This window comes from Ammospiza nelsoni, chromosome 2 (genome assembly GCF_027579445.1).
Source record: "Ammospiza nelsoni isolate bAmmNel1 chromosome 2, bAmmNel1.pri, whole genome shotgun sequence".
Classification (NCBI taxonomy): Eukaryota; Metazoa; Chordata; class Aves; order Passeriformes; family Passerellidae; genus Ammospiza; species Ammospiza nelsoni.
Genome location: NC_080634.1, coordinates 45,617,039 through 45,632,226, shown reverse-complemented (window position 1 = coordinate 45,632,226; position 15,188 = coordinate 45,617,039). Strand labels below are relative to the sequence as shown.

The 15,188-nt window shown below is 37.1% G+C and overlaps 1 protein-coding gene across 4 annotated transcripts in view; it reads left to right on the top strand.

Annotated features, from left to right (window-relative positions):
* The window catches only part of CWF19L2 (CWF19 like cell cycle control factor 2), a 60,127-nt gene that overhangs the window by 15,460 nt on the left and 29,479 nt on the right, over positions 1-15,188 (top strand). For all 4 annotated transcript variants that reach the window (XM_059466904.1, XM_059466908.1, XM_059466906.1 and 1 more), the window contains exons 5-10: positions 25-144; positions 1,262-1,355; positions 2,551-2,666; positions 2,938-3,668; positions 7,460-7,553; positions 10,408-10,497. In XM_059466904.1, coding sequence (XP_059322887.1) covers positions 25-144; positions 1,262-1,355; positions 2,551-2,666; positions 2,938-3,668; positions 7,460-7,553; positions 10,408-10,497 — 1,245 coding nt within the window. The remainder of the gene's footprint in view (positions 1-24; positions 145-1,261; positions 1,356-2,550; positions 2,667-2,937; positions 3,669-7,459; positions 7,554-10,407; positions 10,498-15,188) is intronic.

Genomic DNA, 15,188 nt, shown 5'->3' with positions numbered 1-15,188 from the left:
TGATTCTTTGTGTTTATTTTAAAGAGAGAAGAATGGATGAATTTAAACTTCATGTCATTGAAAACAACATCAGTAGCAGCTGTCAAAGGTGAAAGACACAAAGAAAAAGTATTGGAACGGCAGAAAGCTCAAGAGCTTGAGCAGGTAGGAGGAATTAATATCTTAATCTTTTTCTGCCTTTTACTAAATTTTGTGTGATGAATAGAGTAATGAATTGGTTCAAATATGTAAGTCTTTATTGTTATTAAAACTAATGCCTTATGTGATAATGATCTTAATTAAATTGGTCTGTTTGGATGGAAAGCTTAATACATCAGGCTTGTGGAGAAAAGCCTTTTAACTTCTAGGTAAGGATAAAGCTACATTTGTTAGTACTAAGTTCTGTTAGTAACAATGACAGACTGTTGGTCTGGCCTTCTCCTTGGTGTGTGAAAGGGGCACCATTGTTTAGTGTTGTAAAAGCTTATTTAAGTTACTGTATTTAAGTGTAGGGTACAGAGGCTTGTTTTCTCCTAAAGAAAGAACTCGGAGCAGTTGTTGTGCCTTTCATGTCTCAGTTGTTGGTGAACACATGGGTGATTCAGGGTCTGGCTGGAGAAAGGGCTGCTGTCATTGAATTACCTCTTTTTACATACAGTTGATGGCTCCTTCATTTGTTCATTTACCTTGTTAAATGCTATGTAGTCTGATCTGAAAACATAGTGATGCATCACTAGCTAATATTTCTTTGTCCTCATGTCTCACAGCAGGCTCTTTCTTGCCATTAGGTTTCCCTGTTAGCTGTGTTGTGCTTGGGAACCAGACTGACCTGGATCACTGTTTTTGTGTAGTAGGCAGTGCCTTGGTTATTGTCTTTGGACAAGGGATAAATATTTAAATATTTTTCTCTACAATTTTTTTCCTGAACACTATTTCAGGAGGACCCTTTAGTGTGGACATCTTAAATCACTGGAATGTCAGCCTGTATTATATGGTTAACAACAATTGAGATGTATTCTTAGTCTTAGAACAGAATGATTTTTATAGACTCTCGCACCCAACTACTTGCTGTCCATGTAGGTTTATACTCCTCTGTTTTCTGTGCCTGAGTGTCTGCTTTTTCTTTGGTACACCAAACAGTGTGTACAACAGATGCTTAGACCATGAAAGTGGTGATGGTGGTGAATTGTGTGACTTCACATACAAGTCTCTCAAAATGTATAGATCTTCTATAAAATACAAACCATATGCTATGCAAACATTTAAATTATTTCTGTTTTAGGCCGTGTTGTCTGAGAGAGAGCTCAATCCCTATTGGAAAGATGGTGGTACAGGTTTGCCACCAGAGAAGGATGAAGAGGCTTCAGTTAAGAAAGGTTAAGAGCAACTCTTTTAGTAATAATCTTGAATTTCTTTCTCCAATTTCTGGGCTCTGTGTTGCTAACAAATTGCTCCTAATGTTGTTACTTCTGTTGTAACAGGATTATTAATAATATATTTATTATTAATAATATAGGTAATAAAGTAAAATTTGGATGAAAATTCCATAGTGAATATTGGGTTAGTATCATAGAATATGTGTTTTGCAGAATTTCTGTTCACTGGGTTTTTATCTTGAGTGGTTTGACCTTCAATATCCTTACCAAATTCACCATTTTGAACTAATTAAAGAAAAGTATGATTTAACCAAGACAAGATAAATTGTTGTCAACTCATTTGGTTCCTTTCATTCCATTGCACAAATTACAGTTTTAAAGAATTCACCCACAGAAGTCTGAGTCACATCAAAATGAAGTACATTACAGATGCAGTTGGTGAAAAATAGTATTTCTGTAGTCTTTTCACTTTTTTCCTTACCCCAGGGCTATCCTGCTCATTTTCAGCAAACAGTAACAAAAACCTTTTTCATAATGTCATGAAACATTTATTATGTGGTGAGAATGATCCTTGTATTCTGTCAACAGAGAAGAGTGGTGTCTGCTTTTTGAGAGCCTTTCCCTGTGAACCATTAGCATGAAGGTAATGGTTTCTGGGACAGAAACTTCCAGGTTTCTGTCCCAGAACCATTAGCTTCATGCCCACTTTTAGGAGTCACAGATATCAGAGATCTGTAAGAGTTGGCAGGCATCAGTGAGTGTGTGTTTAGAATGTCAAGACCACTACTAGCTTCTCACATGGGAAGCAGTGGGTTACTCATTCAGTTTCTGAGAAAGGGAATTCACTTGTTTGCGTGTAAGGGGTATGCCCAAGAGTGGACACAGGATGTGAGAGTGACAGGAAGGTTCTTTAATGTCATAAAGAAACTCTACAGCTTCTCATATGTCACTCCTGTATTGGAAACTGCTTGTGATAAACTAGAGAAACTTAAACTAAATGAGTGGTATTGTTGAGGTATAACCAGCATTAACTTATGAAAATATGTATTTGTATATGAATTCTGTTTTTCTTTTGCACTCCTTCAATTTTTACAATAAGTTTAGGTGAAGCTTTAATGTCACATACAGAATAAGGTCAAATAGGAATAATTACTTGAGATATTAAACTACAACCTCTTGTTGTTTTCTACTTTAGTTACAGTGGTAGAAGATGCTGGATTAAGTTGGCTGCGAAAATCATACCAAAGGATGAAGGAGCAGGCTGAGAGAGAGAAGCGAAATTTGGATGAAATTGTAGCTGAGAGATATGGGGTAAGGATCTTCAGTTAAATTTTCTTCATATTAATAGATGCTTGGAAAGGATTACTTTCATATGAAGGCGCAAGTACTTAATGTATAGAGTAAAACATGTGAAAAGAAGCAAGAAAAAACAGCCCCTGAAGGTTCTCTCAGGTGATAAAGCCTTTTATATATTTTTCTTATTAAATGTTTTTAATATATGGGATCTTATAGCAAATTTGAAATACTTACACAATATCCCATTGCCTTAAAAGTGGTAAGACTTTTTTGTTTTTTCTTTTAGTCAGTGGAGGTATTTCAGTCACGATTAGAAGAAGCTGAAAAAGCTGCATCCAAAAAGGAAAATTATCATAGAAGTGGAAGATGGAAGAAGACTGACTATTCAGAAAGTGAGAAAGAGAAGCAAGACAAGAAAGAGCAGCGTATTGAAAAGGTGACACGAGATGAAGATGATAGAGACAGGCACATGTCTGGGAGCTATTCCAGGGAGGAGTATGGCAAGGGGTGGGCACAGGAAGACAGGGGTTACAGAAGAGATGTGTCAAGAGCAGACCAGGAATGTGGACACAGTAGCATGGACTCAGTCCCAAGGGGCTACAGCTCCAAAGCAGAAAAATACTCCAGTGAAAAACGAAATCAGGAGAGAAGTTCATCTCTAAGCAACTTGAAACACAAATTTTTGAAACCCTCTGAAGATGATTTAACGTCTTACAGTGCATCCAGAGACTCTAAGTTAAAGCAGTTCTCTTCCAAGGAGGACTCAGCTCATAGCTCTTTGAGCAGCCGTTTCCAGAAACCTGGTGAGGATACTGCACTGTGGACCAAAAGACACAGAGAAGATAGCAATGAGAAATTAAAATCTGATCAAAAATCATCAGGTACTAGGGAACAAATTGATGGCAAAAGTTGGAAAAGAGCTCCAAGTGATGAAAAAGAGAAGTTGCGACAGGAACACGCAAGTGATACCCCTGAGAAGAAACAGATTTTATCTGACAGTAAAACATCATCCTCTAGGTATTTTATGAACATCTTCACTTGGTTTTTATTTTCTGTATTTTCATGGCAAAATATAACAAAAGCTTTATCTTTTTGACATGATAAGCACTGATTATATCAGATCTCTTTAGTTTCAAGGAGGGTCTTAGCCTCCAGCTAAGGCCAGCTAGAAGAAGTAAGTTCAGCAGAAGTAGTGAACATCCCCTACCTGATCTGTCTCCTCAGCACATTTGAGAATTGCTAATGATAGGCTATTTTCTGCTTCTTTCTAATGTTAGTTCACACTGCGGTAAAATTGGCCTCTTAGGCAGAAAAACCTCCAAAGTATCTTAACGGTCATTGAATTTATAAAATACAAACTTAAAATGGTAGAAAATGCTGACTACAAACTGAGATAATTAATACAGCAGGGATAGGTTAGCCACTCATGAGATGATCTCATATGCTAAAGTAGAAGCATATGAAAAATAGTAGAAGCTGTTTAATAGAAGGTGTGTTTTCTGTGGTGAGGGGGAAGCATTAATAGGACTGGGAAAGGAAACACAAACTTGGCAGGCAGCAGGAATTTAGTTTTCCATGACTTGCTATTGTGAAAGACAATGGAGAGTAGTAAGGAGAGGTGGTCAGAATCAAAAGTTATAGAGAACTGACCTCTTGCTCTGCTCGTGGCCTCCTGTTCTCCAGTATTAGCAGCTTGCCGGTTCTTCCAGTGATCTGACTAGTGTGGTTGTTACTATGAATCTTTTCTTTCAGATTGTTCCAGTAATTCACACGTGCATGCACGTGGATGAAAAGAGATATATAGGGATAGAAGTGTATAAATGTATAAATATATATATATATATATATGTGAATATATAAAAAATGGCTATTAAGAGTTCCTCTTGAGTTCAGTGAAATACTTCAAGTGTATTGGAGTTCATCAGCAAGCAGGAGTTGAACCTCAAGGAGTGGAGGGTTTCAGCTTTCCCTGACAGTGCTCTAATCTTTGCAAACGGGGGAGTTGGTGAGTTCTGAGAGGGGTCCCACTCAGTGCACTGCTGGCACAGCCCTCTGTGGGCTAGGAGAGCTCAGGGGGCCTCACACAGCTCTGCTGTTGGGGGAGTCACAGTGTGCTGGGCTGCAGTCATCAGGAGATTTACATCCTGGCCACAGTCTGGCACAGTCACTGGAATTTTGAAAGTTCCAGTAGCAATGGTACAGTTCCACTGAGGCTGTGGTTCAGGTGAGTAATGATCAGAGGCTGCCAGCGGCTGACTGAGTGTTTCTGCCTTTGTTCCTCACTGTGGCAGGCACCAGGAGTTCTGGGTGCAGACAGTGTGCTCCTACCTTAGCCTGGCAAGAGTTCCTGCTGCAGTCAAGGGATACTTCATTGGTCCCCAAATGCCAAAGCATAATGGAAATTCCTGGGATTGCAGAATGGCCTGAGAAGGAGAGGGCTAGGCACAATGTGGAGGAAAATTCACCACCACATTACTGTGGAAAAAATAAATTCCATCCCATCGAGCCAGACCTAGAAGAACATTGCCTCAGTATTGTTTTCTTCAAAGAAGCAGCAGCTACTCCTTCCAGTCTTTTTTTTTTGTTTTTTGTTTTTTGTTTTTTTGTGAAGGAATGGTGATTCACTTTTTTTAGCTGCAGGTACAAAAACAGTACCTTTTTTTAAACTGCAACATTTACTAAGTGCAATGGTAATTGTAACTGGACAAAGCTGCAAATTTTGGGAAATGAGATTGTGTGCGGAAGTAGTTTACTTGCTCAAGTTCAAAGAATTCAATTATTATGATAAAAAAGATAGTTCTTTTCCTCACAGAAGAGAACTAGATGTAGAAACTGTTCAGCTGATATTTTCTTTTGCATGTGTTTTCCATTCTGGTGCTGTTAAACCCAATTGTCCATCTTTGATATTTTAATTATATTTCTTAGCCAATGCAATTACTAAGCTGACTCATTGGTAAACTGGGGATTACTTAGGCCTGCAGAACCATATAGCCTGTGCTTATTGACATAACTTATTTCCAAGTTCTTCTAAGATGACTTCTTAACTCTTGAGACTCTGTGTGTTTTGAAATAGTAAATAACCTGTCCTCCTGTTTTCAGCAGTCAGAAGTAATTCTTTTTGGTATTGTATTTCGTAGAAAATTCTGGCTTTTGGAACATTTCAGGTTTGGACTTGTGCAGCAGATACCTGTTGAGAGTAATTTATAAGCTGCTGCTTTCCTTTTCTTCTTAAAGTTTCAATTCTTGTAATACATGTACTCTTTTGGTAGTGTTGTCAGTCACAAAAAGTAAATCTTTGAGGTGAAGGCTTGAATTAATAGGTGTTGCTGGTTCAGTTCCTCATCTTTCATGCTGAAAGTATGGCTTTTAAATTTTATCTTTTCTAAGGCACAGAGGAAGTCTCTTCAGCCTATAAATCAAAGTGTTTTGGACAGTTATGACACAGGTTAATTAAAAGTGCTGATTGGATGTCCAAGGGATCTCCCCAGAGGAAAAGTCCATCAGCTAGTGTTTGCTGGAAGTCACACTTAATAATGTGACTGCTTCAGAGTTTAATTTGAGACAAGATAAAAAGCAAATCAAAGCAATGTCTCAAGTCTCAGAAAGTTCAGACAGTGATTCAAGCACTAGCACCATTAAAAAAAGGATATATGAATTAATAAACACCTTTTGTTCCCTTTTCTGAAGTAGTCTGCCTTGCTTTGAAGGATACAGCTAAGGAACAGTGGGAACCTAATCTTTGCATGCTTTGTTTCTGGTGAAATTAAAGTAAATTCTGCTGAATTTTGGGGGCTTGGATTGGGCATGTTGAAAATGAAGAATGAAAAGCAACTCTAGTAATTTTGTCAGGACTGGAGAGATCTGATGCTTAAAGAGGACACCATCTTCAAAGATTTCTCCCTCTTCAATTTCTACAGGGTTTAGCCATATCAATTTGTATTCTGAGAGTATTCTGTCTCTAACAGCAGGAACCGCTATCATAACTGTACTCTTATGTATCTTTTGTGTTAGGTATTTTACTTTTAGAGTTAATTGGTTTTAGTCTTTCCTAGGGTCAGAGAACAAGAGCCAAGCTTCCTTGATGCTTCTTTGCAGTATTTTTAGGAATCCGTACTTAATAAATATAATAAAAATAATAAGTCGTATAAAAATAAAAAGTTGTATGCTAAGTTTTTAATACCAACATTAGGGTACAATACTCTTTATTACCAGCTGTGGCTTCTCTAGAGGGACTTCTTATTTTTAAAAGGTACCTGTTAATTTTCTATGGCAACTCTTCTGTATCAGCCATAAAATATTCAGATGCAAAGATTGTACTGTGAGCAGATAAATATGGGAAAATAAGTAATCTTCAAGAGGTGGAAGGCCATTTGACAAGCATAATAACTCAGAAATGGGTGATTTTGCAGAAGCTGAGAAGTAAAAGCATGGCCAAAGCTGGAAAGAAGAATTAGAATAGGTGAAAATAACACTTTCTTCTCTCTCTCTCCCTTGGTTTTTTTTCCTTCTTATACCTGCTCCTGACCCTTGACTGTTTTTTCATGCTGGGAGAATGTTCACAGATAGTGCTTTTCATTTGAGTTGTTCTCAAAAGTTAGAGGAAACAAGCCTCATAAAAATTTGATTCAAGGTCTTTGGTTTCAGAGTCCTTGGCAACTTCAGTCTGTAAATACATTTTTATAATACATCGTTTTCAATTATTTTGCCAGTAGACACATATGTACAAGTACAGTAGCTTATCATACTGAATTACACAGGTGAATACTGCCCTGTTTTTCTGTGGCTTTAGTGCAGCTGCTGTTTTCCAGATCATCAAAGGATGAGCCGCCTCAGGTCCTCAGTGAGGAGGAGATGAACAGACTGGGAGCGAGGATTGTGAAAGCAGAACTCATGGGAGACACGGTAATGGCTCTGAAAAACTGTCATGATTTACTGCAGCTTTTCTTCAAAGCTCACAGCAATTTAATTGTTTGGGTGTGTTTTTTAAAAGGGTACTGATTCAAGCAAATAAAGACTTGCAAAATTTGGTAGGATTTGAAGGTACTGCTATTACAGTAATTTCTGCTTTAAATGCAGTATAGAGGATCCAGGACCCCAGGCTTTTTAGGATAAGCAGCATATCTAAACCAGTTGTTCTCTGCCCTTTTTATAGTATTTATTCTCTTTTCATAAAAAAAGGAGCAGGTGAAAACTACAGAGCTCCCTCTCTGTCTTTGTTATAAGGTAAACAGTGTCTGGAGCTTTGCTTTTTTCATCAGCTTTGTCACACGTAGATGCTTGTGGTCCATAGCTCTGCTGTATAAGCGAGCTTATTAATTGTGATGTGGAAATTGTAAAACTGAAAGGAATAGCATATGCCATTGCAGCCAGCTCTGCACTGAGAACAGCTGTGGAATGCTTTGTGGTCCTGCTCTGATTGAGGTTGGTCTATGGAGCTGGGAGAAACAGCTGCATATTTATGTGTAAACATTTTATTTCAGCCAGCTACCTGAAGGAACAAGATTTTCACTCTTCAGCAACACAAAATTTGGAGGTTTTTGTATTTTATGTATTACATTAAACATGGCTATAATGAGTTAATTCCCTTCAGTAGTACTGTCTGGAAGCTTCAGTTATAACAAGGTCAGAGTCTGTTAGTTTTTAAGCTGTGTTTTTCAAGTGCTTGGCTCTGAATAGCTGCTCTTAAGGAACTATTTTCATATTTTTTAGAAGCAAATGCTATCACTGTGGGCTTTTGTATTTATTTTTTAAGATAAATTTTTACTGCACCTGTTTAGTTTGCCTCTTGTGACATAATATTTGCACCAATATTTGCATCTTTAAGAAATAATAAATAAATATTTATTTATAGTAATATATAAAACATGTTAAGTCTCCAAGTGGTAATTTAATATTTCTTTAGAGCTATTGATTCTTTGATTTGTGGAAAGTTTTAGTATGTTTTGTCATTATTGCTGGATTAGGACATGGTGTTGATCCTTGTTAAAGCCCCTATCAGATAATTCAGATTTTGTTAGGAGAAAGTGTCCATTTTACAAATATTTTCTTTTCCAACCAATTTTATGTTACGAATTCTTTTCTCACAGGCTTTAGACATAGATGTGGGTATGTAGCTTTAAACATTTGAACAGCTGTACCTTACCTAGAAATTGTGTCCCTTTTAAGTGTTATTATCATCAAAAGGTGAATTAAAAGTTACTTAAAGCAATGTATTTCCTACTAAGGTACAGTGTGAATTATTTAAATAGATGTGTTCATATGTTAATCTCTAGATTTCTTAGTTAATACTAAAAAACATACACTAGTGAGGAAAAATATGTTTATGAAAGTAATTATGATAGGTTTGTGAGGGACTGGTGTCTAAGCTGTCTATAAGCCATCTATACACTAATTGCTAAAGCACTGTGGAGGGGAAGGTTTTCCAAAGACTGATGGAAAGCAGCAAAAATTTGTAAACTTCTTTTTCTGATACTGCTTAGCTTCAGTAGCATTGCCTAAACAAAACTTTGGCACAAATCCGTCTTTTCAACCTGATGGGAACTGAATGCAAGTGATTTGATGAAAAATATACACATATTCTGTGGGGACAGTGTAATTAATTTAATGTTGGATCATTTTGTTTTGTTTTGACCCAAATCATGTAGCAGAAACCAGTACTACAATTTATTATTATTTTTATAGATGCAATTTTCTATATATGCACTCTGAATCAACCTAGTTAAAAAAAACCCTAAAACCAAACAACAGCAATTTAAATAATAAAATAGCTAATATAATATATATCATATATAATAGCCTTGTGGCATTTTAAATATTTTTCATGGTCTTTCTCTAATCAGATTGAAAATGCAGCTTGTTTAAGCAAGTTCATCCCCACACACCAGAACAGATGGTTATGTAACAGCATGTTCTGGTGGCTGGAGCTCAGGGTTGGCCATGTGGGCCAAATGAATTCTGAATCTATTTTTGTTACTGGTTTTCTGCCTGGTGTTGATCAAATGACTTAATTTTGGGTGGCAGGTATGGGCATGATTGTTGGAGTCCAGTCAGCGTAAGTGACAGAGGGGTTAGAGTATAGTTCTATTCTTTACAGGTTGATAGGCTGGCAATTCCGACCAATTCAAGATACTCTGGAATACTTCTATTTAGTTAAGAGTCAGATGGTTAAGGGAGCACAGGAGCATCAAAACCAATTTGCACAAGACTGTAAACTGCTCTTATTTTCTACCTCTTGTACATTTTATTCTCAAGATAAGGTCTGAAGTGCAGATGTTGGACATGGAGTGTAGAGAGCTGTGAAACTTCATAGCAAAAATTTCTGAGAGCTATTTCCCTAGACCCACAGAGCTGATGTATGTGTGTAAAGGTGTGTATGTGTGTGTGTGTACAAGAAAAAAAATAAGCATATGATGTGTTCAGGCTTCCTTATTCAGCTTCCTATACATAAAGTAATACGTATGCTTAGTTATGCAAAGCATTTATTAGTAGAACTTAATAATGCTTAAGAATACATTTTCTGGTCTTTTTATGGCAATGCTTGTTCCTATACTTCAGATGCCTCTATTCTGATCATTTTTTCATGTTGTATCCTATAAAGAGTTGTGTGAATTATATTGACATTTTCTTTACTATTTTGTGGTATTAGAGTTTAAAATGTTATATCAAAACACAAAAACATGAAATGAATAGTTCATTTTGATATAAAATATGAAAAAAATTTAGATAAACTAAAGGAGTGCTATCACTTTTGTTGAAGGATTTAGCTTCAGAACTTCAAGCAAAACTTGACAGTGCTCGCAAGTTGAGAGAGACTCAGGGACAGATTCCAGCAAAGGCTGGCAGAGAGGTAAGTGGGAAAATATTTTCTTTTCTTTGCACTAATGTTATATGTATGATACAGGTAGCAGCTGAATTAGAGAACATCAGATGTACTCAGGAACATTAGAAAGTGTGACTGAGGTGAGTGACTGTCCAAATTGAATTGTACTTTTTGTTGATAAACAAAACTTTGTCCATGGTGCTTTAGCAAATTCAATTTTTTTTTTTTTACTCATAATATTTCCTCAGCAAGGATATATATCTTCCATTAAAAATGAAACTGATATGTGCTGGCTGCTACATGACTGCTGTCTCTGAAGAAGCTGGCACTTCAAATGTTATTCCTTCTGAGGGGTGGTATTTAAGAAATGTAAGAAGGCTTTTCTGTACCAACATTGATATAAGGAAACAAGGCTAATACCTTAAGTTATGAGTTATCTGTCCTCATGTTGGAGAGGAAATTTTCAGACAAAAACTCATGTTCTTGTTCAGTTTTACCCCAGTTCCACAGTAAAAACTCAGGTGCTAGTGAGTTGAGTTTTAAAAGTCACTAAAAATTTTTTTCCTAAAAGGCTTCATGTGAGACCTCTTACACCAACTAGTATTTGTCCAGTCTTTAGAAGACAAATTAAACTGAATTACAGTGTGTGGTCTCTGCCTGACTACCTTGTGATGATAGTATTTAAGTCTCACACCTGAATTCACAACAATTCAAAATTACAAAAGCTCTGTGTAGGTAGATTCTGCTTCATTGCAGTGCAGTTCTTTGGCATGTTTTTCATATGTGTAAAAAAACCCCTAAATAAAGCAGACTGGAGTTGGGTAATTACACAGGAAAAAATCCATTCAGATTTTAAAATTGGGAAGTAAAGATCATGTTGTGGGTGAGCCTCACAAATGCTGCTGGACACCTATTCCTTAGGTACTGAGTTATTGATAACAATTTTGGTCAGGTCTGGTCTTCAACCATATTCTGATTTTTATCTTAATTTTTAATTAGAGTGTTTTTACAACTAACAGTCATTGCAAAAATATTTACCAGATGTAAATATTTATGAGTATCCTTGGCCTGTGCCTCTTTCCCACTCCTTTTAGTCTGTATTAGGTGGTGTTTGAGTGTCAGAAGTCCATCAGAGCTTACAGTTGCTCTGTCCTAAGCCCTGTCGTTGTGATGCCAGGCTGTTTTTACTGATTTTACAGCTTTGAATTGGTTTTGACTAGTGGGACACAAGCAGGATGTGTTTGGTACTCCTGTGTGCCAAGGGCCAGCTAAGTCACCTTGTGTGTCAGTAGCCCAGATGTTCAGAACCCATCCCATAGCACAAGGGAAGCTGCTTTGGGAAGGAGTGTTTGGCTCTGCATGACCCTGCCTTCCTGTGGCACAGACCACCCAAGTGCCAGCCTCAGCCAGTTCACACAGGTGTGCTCCAGGTGAGGTACCTGAAGCAGTTGCCACAGAAATGGTTTTCCAAACAGATATCCTATTGATCCCAAAGCTTGACAGCTGTGCCTGCATTACCAGTAACAAACATGAAACATTTTATCTCAGGCAGGTCTGTCTGTGCTTCTGCAGAGCAGCACGGCCAGTGTCGTGCTGGGTGGTCCTGAAGTGTGTCTTTGCCTTATTGCAGTTTCTGTTGAGAGAGCTGGGGAGATAAATCAGGAAGCAGTGAAGCCAATTTTGAATGCATCTCCCTAGGAAGTTTTTTTCTTAATTAATTGGACACGGATCAATTTCCCAATTCTGTTCCCTGTGTGACTGAGTGAAGACTTACCGTAGTATAAGGGGGTGTATGAATGGCTGGGGTTTGTACAGAGGACAGGATCAATTCTTTTGATAGTGGTGCTGGTTTATTCTGCCATAAAGTGATCAAGAAACTACAGACTGAAGGGACTATAAAGTGTTAGCTTAAATCCTATTTTAATTTTATATAATTTTATTTTGTTTATAAGTGGGAGTAGAGGCAAATATAGCTTTTACAGTGAGACTTAGTGACTAGTTTTGTAATTTTTTTGACTTAGACAAGAATTCTAGCCCAAGCAATCTCAAAAATGTGGTTGTGAAGTACAGTTTTCAAAAACTGTTGTTTGGAGTTTAAAAACATTGTGTTTCTCAGCTGATATACTTCACTAAGTCTCAGCTTGGATAGAAACCCTCCTTCACTGCAGGCTGCCTTAAATATGTAACCCTATGAATTTTAGCATGAATACAGTTAAATTATCTGTTAATGGAATTCGGGATCTTAATGGGTATTGTAGTTAAATGCTTGAGCCACATTTAGATTGTGCTTGTTTTATCTTTGAGTAGGAGGCAGCCTTCAGGGTCGATGGAAATCAAAAAACTTTTGATTTCATTTGGGATAGAATGAAATTATGCTTATTTTCAGATGCTTATTGTCTAATTTGTCATGGGCATTTTGAGAAAGCAAAGCTGCAATTTGAGTCCTGGTGAAACTCTGTAAAGAGAAGGCTGCTGTATCATAGGGTGTCTGAGTTGGGATAGGTGATGAAAATGATACCAATTGAATGTAAGGAGACAGCAGAAAATGGTGGAGACTTCAACATTTACAAAACAACTTCGATGTGTTCATAGTTTGCCACTTAAATACAGTTTGCATTTCTGTTCTGAAAGTGCTACACAACCCTAGATGTTATTGCAATGATTATGAGGATGTCACCTCTGCCATTGTCAGTACCAGTCACAACTGATGTAATTTATACTTTTATTCAGTATTTTTATTTAACAAACTGTATCTGGAACAGTGGTACTCCTATGGAGCACATAATTTGCAGTGGGTTTTGCTACTATAAAAATTGGAATGCATGGATTTAAATGAAGAATAGGCAGAATATACAATATATCCTTTGGAAGGTGCTTATCATGAACATCTGGTCCAGCAACATGGTGGTGGATGAATATAGTATAAGAGTATGCATCTTTTAAAAGTGTTTTCAATCCCAAATGAAGTATGGCTTAGAAGAAAAGCTTCTCAACCCAAAGCTTTTTTCTGTATTCCATAGAACATAATTAGTATGCAGGAAACAGAAAGTAGTTTCTGCTGAGCAAACGCTAGAGACAGTTTTCAATAATGATAAATTGCATTTGAAAGACAAAAATCAATACAAAATTGAATGAAAGCTGGAAGGTGGTACTTTAAGCAGAATAACATGGTAGAGTATAGAGTCACTGATTATTTAAAAGAAGAGAGTTCTGAAAAATAGAAACAGCTATAGGCTTTTCTGTTATGCATTTGAGAATATGTAGGGAAAATATGAATTATTTAATCACAGAAAATCTTCATCTGAATAACTGAATTTTCTGTGGAAGTCCTTCAGCCTTTGGTCTAGTATGAGTGTTTTTCTACTGAAGAGTATTCAATGCTTCTGTGAAGCCTCTTGGGCATAGAAGACATCCGTAGAGTAAGACTTGAATTTTGGCAGGCACAGCATTTCACTTTACAGTGGCTGACATGGTGCTGCTTTAAAGGAGGAAACCTTTTCTAGGCTACCTGTTGTATCTGTGAGAGTAACTCCTGGCCATTGCTTGTACATCTCAGGAGGAGAAGATTTATAGTTAGAAGGAAGGAAGGAAAAGTTAATTTGGTGAGTTTTATGGCATAAGTAGGACTCATCTTTTACTGAATATATTTCATAATATTAAGAATTCCATGTACTTCAAGCACTTCTGCTATTTTTAATTATTCTTCTTGAGTATAAATAATAAGGTTGATTATGTTTCCAACACCTCCTGTCTGAACACAAATTTTGATGTATTGAAGTTCTGATGTTTAATTTGGATTCCTGAGAGTCATTAGACTCCAGACTGAGGGAGAATAGTGGGGAAACTAGCTCACTATAAATAATATTTTTTAAAATTCTTTTTGAAGAACTAACACTGGTTTTTAGAAAAGAAACTGAATAAAACAGCTTGGCTTAAATCTCAAATCCTACTGTCTGAAGGGGGCTTACAGAGAAGCCAGAGAGGGACTCTTTGTTAGGAGCTGTAGTGACAGGACAAAGAGTAATGGGTGCAAAGTGAAAGAGGTAAAATTTGGGTTAGATATTAGAAAGAATTTTTTTACTGTGAGGATGGTGAGGTGCTGGAACAGGCTGTCCAGTGAGGTTGTGGATGCCCCGGTCCTGACAGTGTTCCAAGGCCAGGCTGGACAAGGCCTTGAGCAACATGGACTGGTGAGAGGTCCTGCCTATGGCAGGGGGTTGGGACTAGAGGATCTTTAATGTCCCTTCCAAACCCTTAATATTCTCTGATCCTATAAAATTGCATCCATTGCATCCCATTGTTTATAGTTCTGCCTTAGGAGAGACAGGATGGAACATGCTGGATCTTTACCCAGAGAAATGATTTGCTGCACAGTTACTATCCTGAGACAAGTAAACCATCTGGCACCTGAGACGAATCAGATGTGGAACAAACCTGAAATAATGTTCTCTTGGTTTCAGTAATGATAATGGGGAAAACAAGAATGTATGTTTATTTTTCATATGTTTTCAAGATTGACCTGTTCAAAAATAGCTTAAAAATAGCAGTGATTCTTTGGAGAAATAGACAGTTATCTCAAAGTCAGGTGGTATGTGTGGACATGTGTGTTTCTGCATATTTGTGTATACATGTAAAATTTAGATAGCGATTAGTACTTCAGAGTAGGAAGTGAAAGAAAGAAGGAAAGGAATGCTTCTGATGTGTGGGGGTTTTTATTT